The 21,967-nt window shown below is 48.1% G+C and overlaps 1 protein-coding gene across 2 annotated transcripts in view; it reads right to left on the bottom strand.

Annotated features, from left to right (window-relative positions):
• Positions 1–335: 335 nt before the first annotated feature.
• The window catches only part of LOC138824879 (ras-related protein Rab-7a), a 38,643-nt gene continuing 17,011 nt past the window's right edge, over positions 336–21,967 (bottom strand). For both annotated transcript variants that reach the window (XM_070019303.1, XM_070019304.1), the window contains 5 exons: positions 15,213–15,273; positions 10,908–11,034; positions 8,087–8,305; positions 6,889–7,017; positions 336–1,777 (listed from right to left, as the gene is read on the bottom strand). In XM_070019303.1, coding sequence (XP_069875404.1) covers positions 1,682–1,777; positions 6,889–7,017; positions 8,087–8,305; positions 10,908–11,034; positions 15,213–15,265 — 624 coding nt within the window. In that variant the 5' untranslated portion in view covers positions 15,266–15,273 and the 3' untranslated portion in view covers positions 336–1,681. The remainder of the gene's footprint in view (positions 1,778–6,888; positions 7,018–8,086; positions 8,306–10,907; positions 11,035–15,212; positions 15,274–21,967) is intronic.

Genomic DNA, 21,967 nt, shown 5'->3' with positions numbered 1-21,967 from the left:
CCTTCTGCGGAGTTAGGGTTACAGGTGTAAGCCACTGGAGTCTGGCTCCTAGGTGACACCTCTTTGGATTTACTTTGTAACTGGGGCTTGAATTCAGGGTCATGGTGACCATTACTCTGAGGGGACTATGCTGTGTCCATTTAAGGATTAACCACCCACAATACTGAGATTGCAAAAACAATAAAGGCAGGTCCTACAGGGGTGGATGGGCCAGGGAGAAGGACCCTACCCTAAGAACACTGGCTGTGGGCAGTAAACATCTCTTTGGAGCCATTTATCTACAGGAAGAGAGAGGAAAAAAAAAACAACAAACCAGCACACAGGGCCAAGGAAGCTGTTGTTTGTTCTTGTTAAGTTTTATTGGCATCCCATTCATCTCTTTACAGAAGACGCAGCCCACACCTAGAACACAGACCTCTGGAGAAGGGCGTGCTCCCTCAAGCCAGTCAGGGTGCAGGCAGTCCTCGGGAGGGGGCCGAGTGGCCAGGGCTCAACTGAGAAGGTGGGTGGCTGGGGGGGGGGGGGAAGCTAGGTGGGAAGGAGAAGGTCTGCTAACCTAGGACACCACAATCCTAAAAGGAGCGCCTTCTAGAACAAAGGTCAAGTCGCTAGGACAGGTCTGCCAGGGCTCTCCTCTCCTCGGAGAGTAGGTGCACATCTAACGGGAGTTCTGAAATGTGGAGCAGTAGGGGAAGGGAGGAAATAAGAATTTCGAGTTTTGAAATAAGCCATTTATCCATTGCACGTACAACTGTATTATGCAAGTCAACTTTTTGGAAAATTCAGACACAAGGGGACTGCTAGTTCAGTTTTCCCTCTGGAGAGATGAAAAGCTTTTTGGCTCTTAAGTCTTTGATAAAAGGCGTACATGATTCTTGCATCTACTGTACAGAATACTGCCACTAGCTGGATTTCCAAATGCTGCATCTCTAACACTGCAATCCAGACAGGGTCCAACCCTCCACCTTACATGCCTGTATTACAGGGCCTGACACACATGATCCACAAATTCCTCACGCTAATTTATAATTTTTAATTGGTTGCATATATTATTAACATGTACTATAAGATTCTTTTCTAAGAAGCATTACATAATAAATGGATACTGTAAAAAGATCTGATTAGTTAAAAGTAACAAGCATTAACAGATACATACAAAACTCAGTCTGATCAGACTGGGTGTAAGCCTGTAAATGAAGCGTGGGCACCGGCCTTCCCAAGGGGGCCTTCGGCAGGGAGGATGGGGTCAGGGATAACAAGACCGTTAAAAAAATCAGATCACTAATTAGAGAGATTCGCTGTGAACAGTCCTCTCGCTTTCCAATGGACAAGAAGAGCAAGCTCACTGCTGACCAGCCAGACTGGGGTCTGCAGCCACACCGGGGGGCGACTGACCAGGAGCCCCGCAGGCCTGTGCTGCAGTTCGCTTGTGTGTGTGTGTGTGTGTGTGTCTGTGTGTGTACTATGACGTGGGTATGTGTGGATGGAGGACAATGTGGTGGGGTTTCTTTTGGCAGCTGGATGTGAGAGGTTGCTTTCTGCTCTGTTTACAGGAGGGAGGCTTGTGTTTGAAGGCTTGTGTGTGTTCTTGTTTGTTTACAGGAGGGAGGGCTTATGTTTGAAGGCCTGTGTGTGTGTTCTTGGTTTGTGAAGGACTCTGTGCTCAGTGCTCACTGCCTCTTCAGCAACTGCAGCTCTCGGCTGAGGCCTTGGCCCGGTCGTTCTTGTCCAGTTTGATGGGTTCAGGAAATTCATTGTACAGCTCCACCTCTGTCTCCTAGACAGCAAGAAAGAAAGGCTAGTCACCTCTGGGCTTTCTGACAAGCAGCACAGCACAGAGAAGGGACAGAGTGGGCCCACCCTGGATGCAGAGCAGGCCACCTGGTGATGACAAATCCAGGGACAAGCTGCCTGATACTCCTGCCCAGAGCATGGCCTGGTGACCCGAAGACCATGTCCTGCTCACACATGTTCATGGATGGTTGGCCCATAGAGTTGCCAATACTTAAAACTTACCTGCTGGGCATCCGGTGGCTCACACCTGTAATCCTAGCTACTCAGGAGGCTGAGAAATGAGGATCGTAGTTTGAAGCTAGCTGGGGCAGGAAAGCCAATGAAACAAATGAATAACCAAAAAGCCAGAAGTAGAGCTGTGGCTCAAGTGGTATAGCACTAGCCTTGAGCAAAAGAAGCTCACAGACAGTGCCCAAGTCCCAAGTTCAAGCCTAAGACCAGTACAAAAAACAGAACAGTTTGCCATAGTCTGGATTCTTGACTTCTCTCAGACTAGGCCAACCTGGGACAGGATTCCCATATGGTGCCGGCTGCAGCTTTGCTTCTGAGTCTCTTGGACCCAGTCCCAGTCTCCCCTGTCCTCACCTCCCACTTGTTTTCAGACTGATGGACAGCCACGGTCTTCCTTTCTCTTCCTAAGATTTAGAAGAGGTTTGTCTCCCGAGTGCTGCAGAATCAGGAGCAGACCCCCACTGGAGGGCATGGCTCCCGTGGGGAGCAGGGCTGCACCTCTGGGTGTGGCAGAACCGTGTGCATTATCAGGGAACTGGGTGATGTGCCAGTTGCTGCCTGCAGCCTTAGACACAAGTAGGGACTGTTTCTATTCTTGTTGGTCGTGGGGCTTGAACTCTGGGCCTGGGCGCTGTCCCTCAGCTCTTCAGCTCAAGGCTAGCACTCTACCACTTGAGCCACAGAGCCACTTTGGGCTTTTTTTCTGCTTATGTGGTACTGAGGAATCGAACCCATGGCCTCACGCATGCAAGGCAAGCACTCTACCACTGAGTCAACGTCCCAGTTCTGTTCCTTTTCATTTAAAGCTCTCTCAGTGGCTGGGTTGCTGGTAGCTCATGCCTGTCATCCTAGTTATTCAGGAGGTTGAGATTTGAGGATTACAGTTCAAAGCCAGCCTGGGCAGGAAAGACCATGAGATTCTTTTTTTTTTTTTTTTTTTGGTACGGTCGTGGGCCTGAACTCTGGGCCTGGGCTCTGTCCCTCAGCTCTTCAGCTCAAGGCTAGTGCTCTATCACTTGAGCCACAGCGCCACTTCCGGCTTTTTTCTTTTTTCTTATGTGGTGCTGAGGAATTGAACCCAGGGCCTCATGCATGTAAGGCAAGCGCTCTACCACCGAGCCACCTTCCCAGCCCAAGACCATGAGATTCTTATCTCCAATAAACCACTAGAAAACCAGAAGTGGTGCTGTGGCTCAAGTAGTAGAGCGCTAGCCTTGAGCTGAAGAGCTGAGGGACAGTGCCCACGCCCAGAGTTCAAGACCCATGACCAACAAAAAAATAAATAAAAAATAGACAACATCTGGGAATACATATTTAAGGAAGATACAACTTTTACGGTGGTATAGTTCATGAATTGTGCAAATGTGATGTTAGTGTGTTTAAAGACTGAATGGTCACCACCCTCTGTATGGAACAGCCATCATTCCAAAAAGAACCTCTGTGCTCACCTGTGGCCGCCCCTCCCCCAAGCATCATCAGTCCAGTTATGGGAGTGGCCTCCCTGGCCCTGCTCGGGGACTGCAGCCACAGCCTCCGGGTTGGTAAGCAAGGGCTCTGCCTCCAAGCCCCACTCCCGTCCCGAAGGCTCCCCCTCGCGTCTTAGTCTCTGGTGGCAACATTCACCAGCGTTTCATCCTTTTTTTTGCCAGTCCTGGGGCTTGAACTCAGGCCCCGTCCCTGAGCTTCTTCAGCTCAAGGCTAGCCCTCTACCACTTGAGCCACAGCCCCACTTCTGGCCTTTCCTGTGTATGTGGTGCTGAGGAATGGAACCCAGGGCTCCATGCATGCAAGGCGAGCACTCCACCACTGAGCCACCTTCCTTCCCACCTGTGCCTCGGAATACCTACATCCGTTCTAGGCAAGGATCTGAAGTTTATAAAATCGTTCTGAAGGATATAAAACCTAAGTAATAGTATGGGCAGGATGGTCACTCCCTCGAAGCCCCTCTGTGGAAGCCCTGCCCACCGGGGTCCTTGTGTTCCGAGCGGCCACAGTTAAACGAGGTCGTCTGGTGTGGCCTGCTCCCACGGGGTCAGGGATGCCCCAGGCAGCAGCTGAACCTGCCCACTCTGCACAGAGACAGAGGACAGCAGGACCCAGCCTGCTGCAGCTTCATTCTGGACTGAAAGGTCAAGGTCCAAGGTGCAAGCCACCCTGTCCCTGTGGTGTGCCGGGCAGCCTATGGGGACAGGCGCACCCCACAGAGACGCACGGGCTGCAGCTGGGGTGGAGGGGAGAAAACCGCAGAAACACAGATTTCAATAAAGTAGAAAGTAGTGCCAAGAAAAAGAAAAAGCTCAAAAAAAAAAAAGCATCCCAGGATTAGAATGGACATTTCCTGGGGGGAAGGGCATGTCCCAAGGTGACCTTTCTCATCCCATGTCCTAAACCCCAATAAAAACAAATTAACAAAAAAAAAAGAAAAAGAAGGGCTGGGAAGTTGGCTCAGTGGTAGAGCGCTTGCCTTGCATGCCTGAGGCCCTGGGTTCGATTCCTCAGCACCACATAAGCAAAAAGAAAAAAGCCGGAAGTGGCGCTGTGGCTCAAGTAGTAGAGCACTAGCCTTGAGCTGAAGAGCTGAGGGACAGCACCCAGGCCCAGAGTTCAGGCCCCACAACCGGACCAAAAAAAAAAAAAGAAAAAGAAACACAGATTTCAATAAAGTAGAAAAGAAAAAAAAAACCCATAAAATACAAGACAGCTAAAAAAAGAAATGCCAGGCAAGAAAAAAGATATAAGATAGAATGATGAAGTTGGATACCTGTAACCCTAGCTGCTCAGGAGAGTGAGATCTGAGGATCATGGATCACAGTCAGCCCAGGCATAAAGGCTGGAGAAACTCCATCTCTAGAATAATCAGCAAAAAGCCAGGCTACAGGTATGGCTCAGAAGTGACAGAGCACCACGGGTCCTCAGGGTGGACTCAGCACTGGCAAACAATTAACCACAAACAACAAGTAGAACTGTGCCCTGACAGGAGCCGGACCCCAGACCCCAGACTCTTTCCTTCTGAGACAGTACTGAGGTTTGAATGCAAGGCCTCACATTTGCTAGGTTGTAGGTTGGAGCTCTACCGCTTGAGCCACACCTCCACATCTAAAGGCTTTCAAATCAAGTCTGAGGGTTGGAAATGTGAATTTGTGGTAGAGTGCTTGCCTAGTGTGTACGAAACCCCAGGTTCAATTCCTGAGTACCAAATACACAGAAAAAGCTGGAAGTAGTATTGTGGCTCAAGTGGTAGAGTGCTGGCCTTGAGCAGAAGCTCAGGGACAGTGCCCAGGCCCAGAGATCAAGCCCCAGGACTGGCAAAAAGGGAAAAACAAAACAAAACAAAACACCAAATCAAGTCTGTGTCCAAAGAGACACAGACATCGCCAGGAGAAACTAAGGGAACTGTACATGCATCCCAAAGTATGTGCACATTAAATACAACACAGGCCACGCCGGCAGGACAGGGAAGATCTCTTATTCCATATGTTAGCAAAGTAAACAAATGGCTATTCGAAAGGAAAAAAAAAGTATTTCCAAAGATGTCCTGCTTTCTGGCCCTAACTTTCTTTTTGTGAAAGGGTCTCCTGTGTAGCACTTCCTCAATTTTTCTCAGACAGTCTTAATAAATACCACAGGCTGGGCTGAAACATGAGACCATCCCATGGAGCACAGGTGAACTGAACTTCAATTCCCCAGGCCCTGGTGAGAATTTTCAGGTGCTTTGTGGAGGCTAGTCAAGCAGAGAGACCCAAATAGCCGAGCTAGAGTGGACCAGTGGCCACAAAGGGGAACCGGCAGGCCCGCACCTGGCGTGGCCCTCAGCAGCTGAGGACACCCTCTGCTCGCTGGGAGGGAGGGAGGTGGAGAAACCAAACCCTCACACACGTGCGAGGAAGCACACCTCTCAGCCTAACAGCTGTGACGCAAAGAAGCAGGGACAGCAAGGATCAGAGGAACACTGAGAGTGACGCCAGCCACCAAGGAGGGGACTCCTAAGTGGCCGCATGGACTCTGAAAAGCCTGTGGGGTCACTAGTCAGTGCAGGTCTGTGCTGCAGTCAGCACACACTGGCGTTTCCAGAGAGGTGCTGGGCGCTCGGGCGCAAGCCTCGCCAGGCAGGCTGTCACTTGTGCAGGCCCTCTTGTTCCCAGGGTCTCTCACCCACACAGCCAGACATCTTGTTCTCTGAGAACCGGTGCACCTGACCAGCCTGGTGTCCTGACAGCTGCCTTCTCTGCAGCCCAACACCTGCTGTGCCACATGGGACGATGTTGGGTGACCTGCTCTCCCCTGCTCCAGCCCACCCTGCCTTCCTGTTACCTTGTCACGCGGAGCTCCAGGCTCCTTAATACAGTTGTTTTGGATTTTGCCTCTTGTTGGTCTTTCTTAACATGTATGTCCACCTCATAAAACCATCACAAATGCCCTGCAAAGGGCATGTTACAAAGATGGGGAAATAGGAGCTCAGATGTAATTTTTAAAAGCTAGGTCTAAGGACTAATAGAATTAGTAATTGAATTTAAGTGTATCTCCTCCTTAAAGAGAAGGAGCAATTTGGAAAAGGGTTTTCTGATCTACTGGCATGAAAAGAAAGTAGCCTTGAGCAGAAAAATTCAGGGACAGCACCCCGGCCCTGCGTTCTTGGGTTCGAGCCGCAGGCCCATGTTTTCACTGCACAGTCTTTAGATGACGCACAGAGCAGAACTTCTGGGACTCAGGCAGAGACTGCCTTTGACTTCCCAGAAACAGAGTTTCCTGGCTGCCCATGCGAAGGTGCTAGGAAAGATCACAAGCAAGGGCAGTAGGGTTGGGCCAGTGCCAGGCTGTCATCACCAGAGGGTGCCAGACCACTGTGGAGACCTGGACACCTACCTGTTTAAGTGCATTCCTTGCGATTGTCTGGAACGCCTGCTCCACATTGATGGCCTCCTTGGCACTGGTCTCGAAATAGGGAATGTTGTTTTTGCTGTAGCACCAGGCCTGTGCCCTCTTCGTGGCCACCTGCAGGAAGAAGCAGGGCACATGTGCACTAACAGGAGCAGTGACAGCCTGTAGGTACACAGGCAAGTCAGACCTGGGATGAGGATGAGCAACAACCGTGGAGATCTGCCAAGACTCGTGAGCTGGCTGTGAGGATCACAGATAGTGCCAGACTCAGAGCGTGGGCAGCCTGTGCTACTGACCTCAGCTATGCTCACATGTGGTTTGTGAAGGGAATAAAAGCCAGACCAAGACAGGCACCAGTGGCTCATGCCTATAATCCTAGTTATTCAGAAGGCTGAGATTTGAGGATTGTGGTTCAAACAGCCTCAGCAGGAAAGTCTTTGAGACTCTTATCTCCCATCAACCATGAAAAAGCCAGAAGTGGAGCTGTGGCTCAAGTGGTAGAGCCCTAGTCTTGAGCAGAAAAACTCAGGGACAGCACTCAGGCTCTGAGTTCATGAGTTCAAGCCCCAGGACTGGCACCCCCCCCCCAAAAAAAAAAAGCCAGTTAGGACGAACAGCACCATCTCATCTCTTGAACACTCCTGCCTGCTTGGCCGTGGATACCCGTGCTGTGTACTCAAGTGACACATAATTTCATAGCTTTCACACATCCTCATTCCTTTCCAATGCTAGCCCATTTCAGCCAAGAGACAAGTCTTAGAAAGGAGAAAATTAAGGGATTAGTGGTCAGAAATAAGCAGCTATAATTAGTAAAAGAATGTTTCCAACAAATACTGTTTGAAAATACACAAAAACCATTTAATTCAAAACCCCCAGCAATCTTCTATACCATTGATCTGTGCAGGCCACCGAGAGTGAGATCAAACTCCCTACTTCAGAGAGCAAAAGGTTCAAAGAGCAGCAACAGCTGGCAGCAGCAACACTACTGGAGGAGGTGCTTCAGGGTCAGACACAGAGCCAGCATGGCCAGACTTCTCAAAGACCTCAAAGGATGGCCCTGGCCCAGGATGAGGGACTCTATCACCAAGAACCATCCAGAACCGCCTAGCATAGAACTTTTCAAAGCCCTAAGGAATTGGAGGGGTGGGTGTCTGTGACAACTCCCATCACTTCTGGCACTTACTTGTCTGTTTTCGAGGTCAATCTTGTTTCCCAACACAACAAAGGGGAAGTTTTCAGGATCCCGGGGACTGGCCTGGATGAGAAACTCATCTCTCCAGCTGTCAAGGGTCTTGAATGTGTTAGGGGCAGTCACATCAAACACCAGAACACAGCAGTCTGCACCTCTATAGAAGGCCACACCAAGAGACTGGAACCGTTCCTGACCAGCTGTGTCCCAGATCTGCAAGAAATAATAAACATTTCCAACTTGGAGGACGCTCAGCAGAGCAGCAGGTGCATCTGTGCTGGGGGGCCTGTAACAGCACACAGGCTGACGGGGGGGGGCACCCACAAAGCTACAGGGTTCGGGACGCAGACCCCCACAGTGAAGCAGCACCCTAAACAACCCTACCAAGTAAGCGCAGAGAGTATCTGAGAGTGGGACCTGGAGTCTGCTCTCTGGAGTGCTAGGAAGTAAGTTTTTATATACTGCCCTACATGGGTAGCTATGTATACTCTTATATGCTTATGTACCCTTATAACCCTGGGAATTCTCTAGGAATATTCGTTTGTTTCTGAGAACAATTTTGCTATGGGGCTTCGTCTGGCCTGGACCCTGGCCTCTTCCTGCCTCAGCTTCCCCAGTGCTGAGACCACAGGTATGGCTCCCACACCCAGCCTTTCTGGGGGAAACACAAACAAAAGGAGGTGATTAGTCACTGAATTGTACATTCACATCTATACATTTCAATAAAGTGAAGTCTGGTTTAAAAGTTCAGCATGCTTTGTATTTTTTATAATATTTTATAATTCAATTACAAGCTGGGCACTGGTGGCTCACACCTGTAATCCTAGCTACTCAGGCAGCTGAGACCTGAGGATTATGGTTTGAAGCCAGCCTGGACAGGAATGTCTGTGAGATTCCTATCTTCAATTAACTACCAAAAAACTGAAAATAGAACTGTGGCACAAGGGGTACAACACTACTATTGAGCAAAAAAAGCTCAGAAACAGTGCCCAGGCCCTGAGTTCAAGCCCCAGAACCAGGACCAAACAACAACAAACCCTCTATTACAAAACAAAGCAATCACACACCCTGACAGAAATGGAATATCGCACAGGTCCTACTGACCAATGCAAATTGTTGCTTTCCAGTGCTAGGGTAGGTTCAAGAGCAACACTAGATTTCTCCACTCCCTGACAGCCACCTAAACTGAGAAGACAGCTGTGGTAATATGAGGACGAGGTTATCAGAAACAGTCCTCTGCCTCAGAACACACATGCAGGTGAGACAGGGTCTGCAGGGCCAAGGCAGGGTTGAGGAGCCACCAGTGATAGGATCTTTGTGTTTACTCATAAATGTTCTTCCTTGAGGATGTATATGTGTGTACGTGTAAAAACAACCATTTTCTCATAGAAGGGGACTAAGGTAGAGAAGAATCAAGAATTGGGTCACATAATGAAGTAGAAACAGATCACTATTCCTATGAAAGTATAAAAGTTTCATAAACAGAACTCAATCTAGACTTGGACACACTTTTCAAATATAAAGGGTCCCATGACACCCTCTCACATGTGGCCTCGTCTCAAATATTATGCTTTGCCGGTATTTCAGACAGATCCCAAGAGCAGAGATACGTGAGAACTGGTCTCTCAGCTGAGAACTAAATGACTACTAATAGAAAAGGCAAAGAGTGAAATGAAAAGGAAAAGCTGAGAAGTTAGAGGGGCTATTCCTAATAAGCTCAAAATAATTTAACTTCAAAGTTATACCCGGGCGCTGGTGTTTCACACCTGTCATCCTAGCTACTCAGGAGGCTGAGATCTGAGGCTGTGGTTCAAAGCCAGCCCAGGCAGGAAAGTCTGTGAGACTCTTATCTCCAATAAACCACCAGATAACAGAAAGTGTTGCTGTGGCTCAAGTGGTCGAGTGCTAGCCTTGAGCTGAAGAGCTGAGGGACAGTGCCCAGGCCCAGAGTTCAAGCCCTGTGACCAAAAAAAAAAAAAAAAAAAAAAAAAAAAGAAAGGAAAGGAAAAAAGTTATAAAAAGCATAATCCGAGCAGGGAATGTGTCTTAGTGGTAGAGCTAGCATGCATGAAGCCATGGGTTTGATTCCTCAGTACCACATACACAGAAAAAGCCAGAAGTGACGCTGTGGCTTAAGTGATAGAGTGCTAGCCTTGAGCACAGAGAAGCTCAGAGACAGAGCCCAGGCCCTGGTATCAAGCTCTAGGTGGTGTGGTGGCTCAAGAGGTAGAGCGCTCGCCTTGAGCTGAAGGATAGCGCCCAAGCCCAGAGTTCAAGCCCCATGACCGACCAAAAAAAAAAAAAAAAAAAAGAATGGAAGAATGGGGTGAGGCGGTGATGGAGTGGGAGGCTGACTGGGATGCGCTGTGTAAAGAAGCCACAGTGAGACCCTCCATCTACTAGTTGTGTATGCTAATAAAAACAGAAACAAGGGCTGGGAAGGTGGCTCAGAGGTAGAGCGCTTGCCTTGCATGCATGAGGCCCTGGGTTCGATTCCTCAGCACCACAAAAGCAGAAAAAGCTGGAAGTGGTAGAGTGCCAGCCTTGAGCTGAAGAGTAGGAGACAACACCCAGACCCAGAGTTCAGGCCCCACTACCAAGAAAAACAAAAAACAAAACAAACAAACCCAGAAACAAGAAAAATCTGGGTGTCTAGAATTTCATCTAGTAATTCCATCTGTAGGATATCTATATGCCTTACACATGAATGTAACAGTAAAGTTTGAGCAACAAAGAGGAAAAATGCCTAAGTATTTTAAGTTTATTATTAGATAAGCTAACAAGGTGTGGCTAGCACTAGTGTACAATGGCTTACCTGCATGGTAACTAGTCTGTCGTCCACCATCACCTCTTTGGTCAGAAAGTCTGCTCCTATTGTGGCTTTGTACTGGTTACTGAACTTCTTGTTCACATACTGGTTCATGAGTGATGTCTTACCCACACTGAAATTGGAGAAAGCCCACAAGTAAAAAAACCAAACCAAACCAAACCAACAATTAAAACCAACTTTGAAGCTGGGCCCCAGGGCTCATACCTATAATCCTAGCTATTGAGGAGGCTGAGATCTGAGGATGGCCTTCAAAGCCAGCCCAGGCAGAAAGTCTGTGAGACTCTTATCCAATTAACAACCAGAAAACCAGACGTGGTAGAGCGCTAGCCTTGAGCGAAAGAGCTCCAGGTCAGAGCCTAGGCCCTGAGTTCAAGTCCCACAAATGACCAATAAATAACTAAAATAAAATAAATAAAACCACTTGTGACACCTGCAGCTTTAAAAGAAAACCTGAGCAGGGCTCCAGTGGCTCATGCCTGTCATCCTAGCTACTCAGGAGGCTGAGATCTGAGGATCACGGTTCAAAGCCAGCCCAGGCAGGAAAGTCTGTGAAACGCTTATCTCCAATAAACTACTAGAAAACTGGAAGTGGTGCTATGGCTCAAGTGGTAGAGTGCTTGCCTTGAGCTGAAGTGTGCAGGGACAGTGCCTAAGCTCTGAGTTCAAGCCCCAGGACTGATAAAAAAAAGAAAAAGAAAAAGAAAAAAAAACCTGCTCAAAAGTAAACAGGACTCAAAAAACAAAGGACCTCTTCTTACTTTGTCCTATTGTTTTTAGATGACTCTATGTTCTTGACCCCATATATGGAATACACATGTGCTCTTCTGAGGGAAGCCAGGAGGAGGCACAGAACCAGAGCACAACAGAGGGCAATCAGCTGCGCTGGACACGGGTGAAAATGAACGAAGCAACTCAAAGGCAGCGATGGGAGAAGGGAATGAGAGGAAAGAGGGAACAGGTCACATTAAGGACAGAAATGCACATATCCCCCAGTGTGGAAGAAATAGTTGTACTGTCAAAGCTCGTAAAATTCACAAACTTGATAGATCATGATCATGACAATTTGCCTGATGAAGGTTAGAATGTGTGTGTGACTTAGCTAAGAATCACTATCCCACAATATTGTGAAGTTTATGTAATCACTTAATCTCAATAAAGAAATTTTAAAAAAAGAAAGGAAAGGAAAGGAAAAGGCAAAGACAACCTGCTCATCTTGACTGAGAACGAGGAACTTCCCCACAGCAGAGGGCAGCACCACACATTGGGAGCTGTGTACTGTCCTGGGTATGCTTAGGGGAATAGCTCAGTAGCAGTGATGGCCTAGCACTCTCCAGACCCAGGACTCCATCCCTAACACTGCAAAACAAATGTCACACGTGGAATTGCTGTTTACAGTGTTAACAGAGGCAACTCAGAAGAGAGGAGTTATCCTTCTTTTTTTCCCTTTCAAAAATGTCAACATCAGAAGATGCTCACTCCTAAAGGAAGCTCAAGAATAAGAGCTATTCTAAAATGATCGCCACTTTCTCCACTTAGTGGCTGTATTCAGTTTGGTGAAGTAATAACAAGAGGAAGCCACTGGCTTTGAGCAGAAACACGTGCCACACCAGCTGACATGCTGCTTCAAGTTTAAAAACCCAACACAGAGAAAACAAGTTATGTAATCAAATCACAATCTAACTCAAAGCAAGCAAGCTCTTCTGAGCCAGGACCTGCAATCCCAGCAGTCAGGAGGGTGAGGTAGAAGGCTTATAATTTGTTCAAGGCCAGCATGGGTTACCTATCAGGATTTGTTCTTCTTTTTTTTTTTCCTTTGGTATCGGTCATGGGGCTTGAACTCTGGACCTGGGCGCTGTCCCTCAGCTCTTCAGCTCAAGGCTAGCGCTCTACCACTTGAGCCATAGCCCCACTTCCGGTTTTCTGGTTCTAAGTCTCACGGAGTTTCCTGCTCAGGCTGGGTTTGAACCTCAATTCTCAGATCTCAATCTCCTGAGTACCTAGGATTACAGGTGTGAGACACAGGTGCCCAGCTCTTTTGTTTATTAAAAAAAAAAAAAAAAAAGAATGGTAAGGAAATGAAGGAAAGGATGGATGCAGGAAGAAAAGAAGGAAGGTAGGAAAGGATGGATTGGAGAACTCTACCAAAGAAATTATTCAGTAACAAAACATCAAGAGGGAGTGTGAGCCAGGCGCCAGTGGCTCACGCCTGTAATCCTAGCTACTCAGGAGGCTGAGATCTGAGGATCGAGATTCAAAGACAGCCCAGGCAGGAAAGTCTATGAGACTTTTTTTTTTAAATTGTGAAAATACCATACAGAGGGGTTACAATTACATGAGCAAGGCAATGAGTACATTTCTTATCAAGCATTGTTGCTCTTGCTTTGTTTCCTCTTCTCATCCGTTCCCATTTCCACACCATCCTACCCCAATAAACCACCAGAAAACTGGAAGTGGCGCTGTGGCAAGCAGTAGAGCGCTTGCCTTGCGGGATAGTGCCCAGGCCCAGAGTTCAAGCCTCACAACCGACCAAAAAAAGAAAAGAAAAAAAGAGGGAGGGGGGCTGGGAAGGTGGCTCAGTGGTAGAGCGCTTGCCTTGCATGCATGAGGCCCTGGGTTCGATTCCTCAGCACCACATAAGCAAAAAGAAAAAAGCCGGGGGGCTGGGGGTTTAGCCCAGCGGAAGGGCACCCGCCTGGCGCGCCCAAGGCCCTGGGTTCGGTTCTCAGCCCTGGTTTGAAAAAAAAAAAAGACATATAAAAAGAAAAAAGCCAGAAGTGGCACTGTGGCTCAAGTGGTAGGGCACTAGCCTTGAGCTGAAGAGCTGAGGGACAGCGCCCAGGCCCCGAGTTCAGGCCCCACAACCGGACCAAAAAAAAAAAAAAGAAAAAAGAAAAAAAGAGGGAGGGAGGGAGGGAGGGAGGGAGGGAAAGGGAGGGGTTGGTAAGATGAGGTTTTGAAGATGGTGATAATTTTTTAAAGATCTTCTTAAGCCAGGTGCCGGTGGCAAGCCTGTCATCCTAGCTACTCAGGAAGCTGAGATCTGAGGATCACGGTTCAAAGCCAGCCTGGGCAGGAAAGACCATGAGACTCTTATCTCCAATAAACCACTCAGAAAGCCAGAAGTGGCGCTGTGGCTCAAGTGGTAGAGCGCTAGCCTTGAGCTGAAGAGCTGAGGGACAGCGCCCAGGCCCAGAGTTCAAGCCTCAGGACCAAAAAAAAAAAAAAAAAAAAAGAGTCTTCTTTATACCACCACTACCAGCACTGAACTTGCGGGGAAACACTCCGTACATAATGGAGCAAGAAGGGCCTGGTGGTTCTTCTTAGGCCAATACAGGGCCCCAAGCAGTCTCTGTCAATCCTGACATTAGCAGGAAAGGGAAATACATACTGAAGTCCTCTCACCTGTCTAAGGATGGACACATGCTGATTTTGTAAAGCTTCCTCAGACAATTTAAATTAACTGAATCAAGCTGGGCACTGGTGGCTCAGGCCTTTAGTCCTAGCTACTAAGGAAGCTGAGATCTGAGGATCACAGCTCAAAGCCAGCCCAGGCAGGGCAGGAAAGTCCATGACACTCTTATCTCCAATAACCTCCACCCCCTCCACCTCCACCCGCTGCGCACCAGTAAACCAGAAGTGGTGCTATGGCTCAAGTGGTAGAGCGCTAGCCTTGAGCACAAAAAGGTTCAGGGACAATGCCCAGGCCCTGAGTTTAAGCTCCAGGACTGGCAAAAAATAAATGGAGAGAGCATTTTTGGAGATAGGGTCTCTGTTGTGCAGCCTTGCCTGTGTCCAAGCAATTTGCCAGCCTCAGCTTCCCAAGTAGATGGGACTATATCTGTATACTTTCATTCTTGGCTTATTTTTAATGTCCGTCTCATGGAAATCAAAGCCACCATGGGCCAAGTGAGACACTAAATCTGGAAAGGCTGCCAGACAATACTGAAGAGCTACTAGTTAATTACTGGTTAATGGCAGATCTGGACTCAGAACCCAGTCCCCTCTCCCGGACTCTTCCACAGGAGAAGGGTAACAAGTGCATGGGAAAGTAGTCAGTATGCCAGAGCCAACAGGATTCCTTAGTCTGGCCAGCTTGGAGGAAAGGAGAGTCATGAAAATAACCATTTGTCAGGTTCCAACAGCCACCCCACACACTGCAAAGAATGCAAATTACACTTCAAAGGAGAACACTCAAGTTTCCACTACATCCCAAACTGAAGGGAAGAGAGGCCCAGAGCAGGACAAGGCTCCAAACCAACCTTACAGCTCAAATTCTTGAGAAACACTTACCCTGAATCTCCCAGGATGATGACCTTCAGCAACACCTTCTTCCTAGAGGTCATCCTTCAGACTACAGGAGGAGAACACAGTGAGCTGAAACATCGGGAAGAAGCACCTTTGCTGTGTCTATGCTAGGCAGCCCCAGAGCAGGTTCCAGAGCCGTCTGAGGGGTCTTCTACTAGAACCCCTAAGACCTGAATAAAGAAGAGGGCCTCTAGCAGGGTGCCAGTGGCTATAATCCCAGCTACTCAGTTGGCTGAGTGAGATCTGAAGATCAAGGTTTGAAACTAGCCCCCCAGGAGGGAAAGTCTGTTAAGACTCTTATCTACAATTAACTACCAAAATGACAGAAGCATAGGTGTGGCTCAAGTGGTAGAGCGCCAGCCTAGAGCTGAAGAGCTGAGGGACAGCGCCCAGGTCTGGAGCTCAGGCCCCACGACCCACAAAGAACAAAAATAACAACAAAAAACTATTTGTTAGGGCTGGGAAGGTGGCTCAGTGGTAGAGTGCTTGCCTTGCAAGCATGAGGCCCTGGGTTCGATTCCTTAGCACCACATAAGCAGAAAAAGCGGGAAGTGGCACTGTGGCTCAAGTGGTAGAGCATTAGTCTTGAACTGAAGGACAGTGCCCAGGCTCAGAGTTCAGACCCCACGACTGACAAAAACAAAACAAAAAAACAAAAAATTATTAACAGCTATTTTTGTTTGTGTCAGTTCTGGGGTTTGAACTCAGGGTCTGAGCACTGGACTCTTTTTTGCTCAAGGCTAGTACTCTTATCACTTGAGCTACAGAGCTACTACTGGTTTTCTGGTGTTTAATTGGAGCTAAAGAGCCTCACAGACTTTCCTGCCCATGTTGGCTTTGAACCATGATCCTCAGATCTTAGTCTCCTGAGTAGCTAGGATTACAGGCCTGAGCCACCAGTGCCCGGCACAATTATTTTATTATACTTTTTTTGTGTGCACTCTGGCACTGGGGCTTAAACTCAGGGCCTTGTATTGTTTGGCTTTTACACTCATGTCGGGTGTTCTACCATTTGAGCCAAATCTCCACTTCTGGCTTTTTGCTGGCTATTTGTAGGTAAGTCTTTCAGGAACTGGACACTAGTGGCTCACACCTGCAACCTAGCTACTTAGGAGGGTGAGATCTGAGAATTGAGGTTCAAAGCCTGCCAGAGCAGGAAACTCTGGGAGACTTATCTCCAATAAATTGCTCAAAAGAGCCAGAAGTGGCGCTGTGGCTCAAGTAGTAGTGCACTTGCCTTGAACAAAAAGAATCTCAGGGACAGTACCTAAGCCCAGAGTTCAAGCCCCGGGACCAACCTTCCCTCCTCTCCCCCACCCCCACCCCAAAGACTCTTAGATTTGCCTGCCTGGCTGGCTTTAATCCATAATCCTCAGATCTCAGTCTCCTGAGTAGCCAGGATTATGGGTTTCAGCTACCAGTGCCTGGCTGGTTGCTATTAATTTCTGCACCAAACACAGATGACCAGATGACAGAGCAGAGTCCAATAGGAAAGAGGATGAGAGCAGGTTACAGAGAGGCATTTCGATACTGCTGCCAGCTGTCTGTCCGCAGGCAGTAGGGCACTAGACTACAAACCCAAAGCATTAGCTCTGACTGCAGCCTTCCCCTTCCTCACTCCCCAGGTCAGACAAGGAACAAACGGATTTCTTAGATTCAGCCCACACCTGGAAGCAGGTGGTAGCAGGCTGGTTGCAGTTGAGTGGGAGTTCTCGAAAGAGTCCACTCAGCAGAAGGCTCAGAAATCAGGGACACTGGGCCTGCCAAACCACCTGACTTGGTACTCCAGTTCCTCAGGGAGCAACTACCCCAGCCTGACTCTCAGGCTCTCCAGGGAGTCACCAAGCCCAAGGAAAGCCTGGGGTGGCTCATAGGTGTTTACAGCCCTAAACACTGAGATGCAACATCCTAATCAGGGCACAGGATCAGAAGTGTTAACTGCCCTTTTTAGCTCCCAAATAAACAGTGGGAAAGTTAACCAAGGTTAAGTGCTGGTGTAGGGGAAGGGTACAGTTGTAACCCACAGACACTGCTCAGAAAATTGGAACACTGAGTCAAACTATAAACCTTGCATGATTTTTTTTTTCTTTGGTCGGTCATGGGGCTTGAACTCTGGGCCTGAACGCTGTTCCTCAAGCTCTTCGGCTCAAGGCTAGCACTCTTTGAGCCACAGCGCCACTCCCAGCCTTTTCTGTTTATGAGGTGCTGAGGAATCGAGCCCAGGGCTTCATGCATGTGAGGCAAGCACTCTACCACTGAGCCACCTTCCCAGCCCACTTGCATGACTTTTGCCACTTCATTTTCTTGAGGAATTTCCTTAATTTTTTAATTGTGAAAATACCGAAATTACCGTATAATAGAGGGGTTACATGGGAAAGATTTCTTATCAAGCATTGTTACCTCCTCCTTTGTTTCCCCTTCCCATTTTCCTCCCCCCACCCCCCCAGAATTTCCCTAATTTACACTGTAATTACCACTGTGGCTGTTCATAGGCAGAAACTCCAAATGAGGAAACAAGACAAAAAAATCTGAATAAACAAAGACATTTTAAAGTAAGAAGACTCAAGATAAAGATGTGAATTCTCCATTTAAAAAATAGCAGGGAGAGCCGGGCGCTGGTGGCTCACGCCTGTAATCCTAGCTACTCAGGAGGCTGAGATCTGAGGATCGCGGTTCAAAGCCAGCCCGGGCAGGAGAGACCGTGAGACTCCTATCTCCAATAAACCACCAGAAAACCGGAAGTGGCGCCGTAGCTCAAGTGGTAGAGTGCTCGCCTTGAGCTGAAGAGCTGAGGGACAGCGCCGAGGCCCAGAGTTCAAGACCCACGACCGACAAAAAAAAAAAAAAAAAAAAAAAAAAAAAATAGCAGGGAGGGCTGGGAAGGTGGCTCAGTGGTAGAGCACTTGCCTTGCAAGCCAGAGGCCCTGGGTTCGATTCCTCAGCACCACATAAGCAAAAAGAAAAAAGCCGGAAGTGGCACTGTGGCTCAAGTGGTAGAGTGCTAGCCTTGAGCTGAAGAGCTGAGGGACAGCGCCCAGGCCCAGAGTTCAGGCCCCACAACCGGACCCCCCCAAAAAAAAATAAAAAAAATAAAAAATAGCAGGGAGGGCTGGGAAGGTGGCTCAGTACTAGAGCGCTTGCCTTGCATGTATGAGGCCCTGGATTCCATTCCTCAGGACCACATAAGCAGAAAAAGCCATAAGTGGCACTGTAGATCAAGTGGTAGAGCGCTAGTCTAGAGCTGAAGAGCTGAGGGACAGTGCCCAAGCCCAGAGTTCAGGCCCCATGACCGACCCCCCCCCCAAAAAAAAAGCAGGAATGGAGTGGGGTGTTTACTGGGGCTTGAACCCAAGGCCTGGTGCTCTCATTCAGTTTTTTACTGAAGGCTGGCTTCCAACCACATGAGCCATGTGCTTTACTTCAGCCTTCTCCTAGTTGACTGAAGAATCTCTTGGATTTATCTGCCTGGGCTGGCTTTGACTCTCAATCCTGGTACCCAGCTTCTGAGGATTTTTTCCTTGGGGGAGGGAGGGCGAGGGTCGGTCCTGGGGCTTGATCTCTGGGCCTGGGCACTGTCCCTCAGCTCTTCAGATCAAGGCTAGCGCTCTACCACTTAAGCCACAGTGTTACTTCGTTTTCTGGTGGTTTGTTGGAGACAGAGTCTCTTGGACTTTTCTGCCAGGGCTGGCTTTGAACCACAATCATCAGATCTCAGCCTCCTGAGTAGCTAAGATTACAGGTATGAGCTACTGGTGCCCGGCCAATTCTGTATTGTTTTTTTAAATTTTTTTTGTTGGTCGTGGGGCCTGAACTCTGAGCCTGGGCGCTGTCCCTCAGCTCTTCTGGCTCAAGGTTAGTGCTCTACCACTTGAGCCGCAGCGGCCACTTCTGGCTTTTTTTGTTTATGTGGTGCTGAGGCATCGAACCCAGGGCCTCATGCATGCAAGGCAAGCGCTCTACCACTGAGCCACCTTCCCAGCCCCCAATTCTGTATTTTCTTTTTTTTTTTGGGTCCGGTTGTGGGGCCTGAACTCTGGGCCTGGGCGCTGTCCCTCAGCTCTTCAGCTCAAGGCCAGCGCTCTACCACTTGAGCTACAGCGCCACTTCTGGTTTTCTGATGGTTTATTGGAGATAGGAGTCTCACGGTCTCTCCTGCCCGGGCTGGCTTTGAACCGTGATCCTCAGATCTCAGCCTCCTGAGTAGCTAGGATTACAGGCGTGAGCCACCAGCACCCGGCCAATTCTGTATTTTTATATAAGGTACTTTCTAAGACTTGTAGGGCTAGTCACTGTGCCACTTTTGTTGGGGGGTAAGGGGTAGGGAGAGGTACTTCTTGTCTTAAAAAAATAATAGAAGGAGGGAATAATAGTTGTATTGTCAAAGCTTATAGAATTCACAAACTTTATAGGCAAGATAATAACAATTTGCCTTGTGAAGGTTAAAATGTTTGTGACTTTAAGTATCACTATCCTACAATACTGTGAAATTTATGTAATCACTTAATCTCAATAAAAATTACATTAAAAGCTGGGCGCTGGTGGCTCACGCCTGTAATCCTAGCTACTCAGGAGGCTGAGATCTGAGGATCGCGGTTCAAAGCCAGGCCGGGCAGGAAAGACCGTGAGACTCCTATCTCCAATAAACCACCAGAAAACCGGAAGTGGCGCTGTAGCTCAAGTGGTAGAGCGCTCGCCTTGAGCTGGAGAGCTGAGGGACAGCGCCCAGGCCCAGAGTTCAAGCCCCACGACCGACAAAAAAAAAAAAAAAAAAATTACATTAAAAATAATAAAGTCAGTTATTTCACCAAATTAAAATCCTCTCTGGCCTATCTCTGATAACCAGTCTTGGGCTAGGAGGTGAACAAGTTTTGCTACTGTAGAATTTGAGGTTATAGAAACATTTAGCATATACCTTCTAAAAAGGAGGTCTAAGGGGGAAAAAAGCAACTAGTTAATTTTTGATAAAAACAGCTCAGGTTAGTTGTCAAAGAATGAGAGAAAGTGGTATTCTGCATACAAATTTGGACTTCTGTCTCAAGAGATTAAATCAGAAAGGGTAAAGTTGGAACAAGTAGACCTCAGTGAGTGCCAGCACCAGCTCATTTTACTTACTCCAATGGCTAAAAACATCACTAAGGGTTTGTGAAGCAGCAGCAAAGGATGAGGCCCCTCTTCGCAGGGAAAAAAAAGAAGAGCCAAAGGTGAATAAAAAGCCCCCTCAACAGGGCTTTGGAGCCAGGAGGGAAAGCAGGAAGTGACCACTAACAGGCAGGCAGGGAGGGAGGCAGGCAGGACACGTGGGGAAGCCTGAGAGTTAAGACAGCACAGGAACTCAAAGGGTGGCATGTCTTTTGGGAACAGGATTCAAGAGCAGCCACTCCTACTCCCAGAGGTTAAACTAATCCAAGAAAATCTGGGGGCAAGAAGAACACAACAGACTAGATTAACTTAAAAATAAAAATGGGGGCTGGGGCTGGCTCAGTGGTAGAGCGCTCGCCTTGAGCTGAAGAGCTGGGGGACAGCGCCCAGGCCCAGAGCTCAGGTCCATGACCGACAAAAATAAAATAAAAATGGCTTATGTTTTTTCAGTAACTCAAGCTGGGCACTGGTGGCTTGTGCTGATAATCCTAGCTACCCAGGATGCAGACTTTTTAAAATTGTGGTTTGAAGCCAGCTGGTGAAGATAAATCTAACACTATATCTCCAATAACCAGCAAAAAACCAGAACTGGAGCTGTGGTTCAAGCAGTAGAGTACCAACACTGAGAGTTAAAAAGTGAGAGCCATACGCCTTGAGTTCAAGCCCCAGTACCGGTTTAAAAAGTTTAGTAATTCTGCCATCTGTACTTTTTTTGAGACAGGGTTTCACTATATTGTCCAGGTTGGCCTTGAACTCCAGATCTTTCTAACTCAGCCTCCTAAGGGGCTGAGATTATCGGTATGCACCACTGACATAATGAGTTGGGTACGTGTTTGTAAGTAGCCTTTGTCTGAATCCTGTTACTCTGCTCTCCTAGCCTTGACATGCAGCACCTCCCTTAACTGGCTAAGTGCTAGTTGCCTTTCAGTCAACATAAATGTTTCAGAATAACCCAAAACTCCTAGTCCAGTGCTACCCCTCGGGGTACAAGGGTTTATCTGTGATTCCCTAGTCTCTTCAAGTCAGATCACAGAAAAGAATACCCAGTCCTCTCCACAGAGCCCCAGGCAGCCTCCAACCTTCCTTCTGTCACTGTGGAGGACCTAAGATGCTCAGAGCACTCGGCAGCCTCACCAGGGAGGTCTCCCTCCTCTCTGTTCTCACCACACCATGCAAAGGCCCTGCAAAACCAAAGGCTGCCACTTGCCATCTCAAAAGAAAACTCTATTAGTGAGGGCAAAGGGAAAGTGGACAGCAGTTGCATGCCAAAGCAGCAGGAAGTGTGTGGAGTAATGCCAAAGAAGTAGGTCTGTGTCTCTGAAGACCAAGGGGATTTCTTAGACCCAAGAACCCTGAAGAAGAGCACGTGTGAGGGGAACAGGGATGGTCTTAGGCACGGTAAATTTAAATAACTATTGACACACAAATAGGAGTGGCATTTTGTACTCATTTGTTTTATTTGGTTCACATGCGTATCTAATGTGTACCCAGAGGAAGGCAGACATGGTAAAAACACAAGTGTCATGGACTTGAGCAACAGTTCAATTTTCACAGCAGGAAGGAGTGGACTCTGACAAAAGAGGGAGCCTGTCCAGACATGT

The sequence above is a fragment of the Dipodomys merriami genome, unplaced genomic scaffold (assembly GCF_024711535.1).
Source record: "Dipodomys merriami isolate MVZ:Mamm:240054 unplaced genomic scaffold, mDipMer1.0.p SCAF_13, whole genome shotgun sequence".
Taxonomy (NCBI): domain Eukaryota; kingdom Metazoa; phylum Chordata; class Mammalia; order Rodentia; family Heteromyidae; genus Dipodomys; species Dipodomys merriami.
Note: the sequence above shows the minus strand (reverse complement) of the source record. Positions and strands in the feature narration are given on the sequence as shown.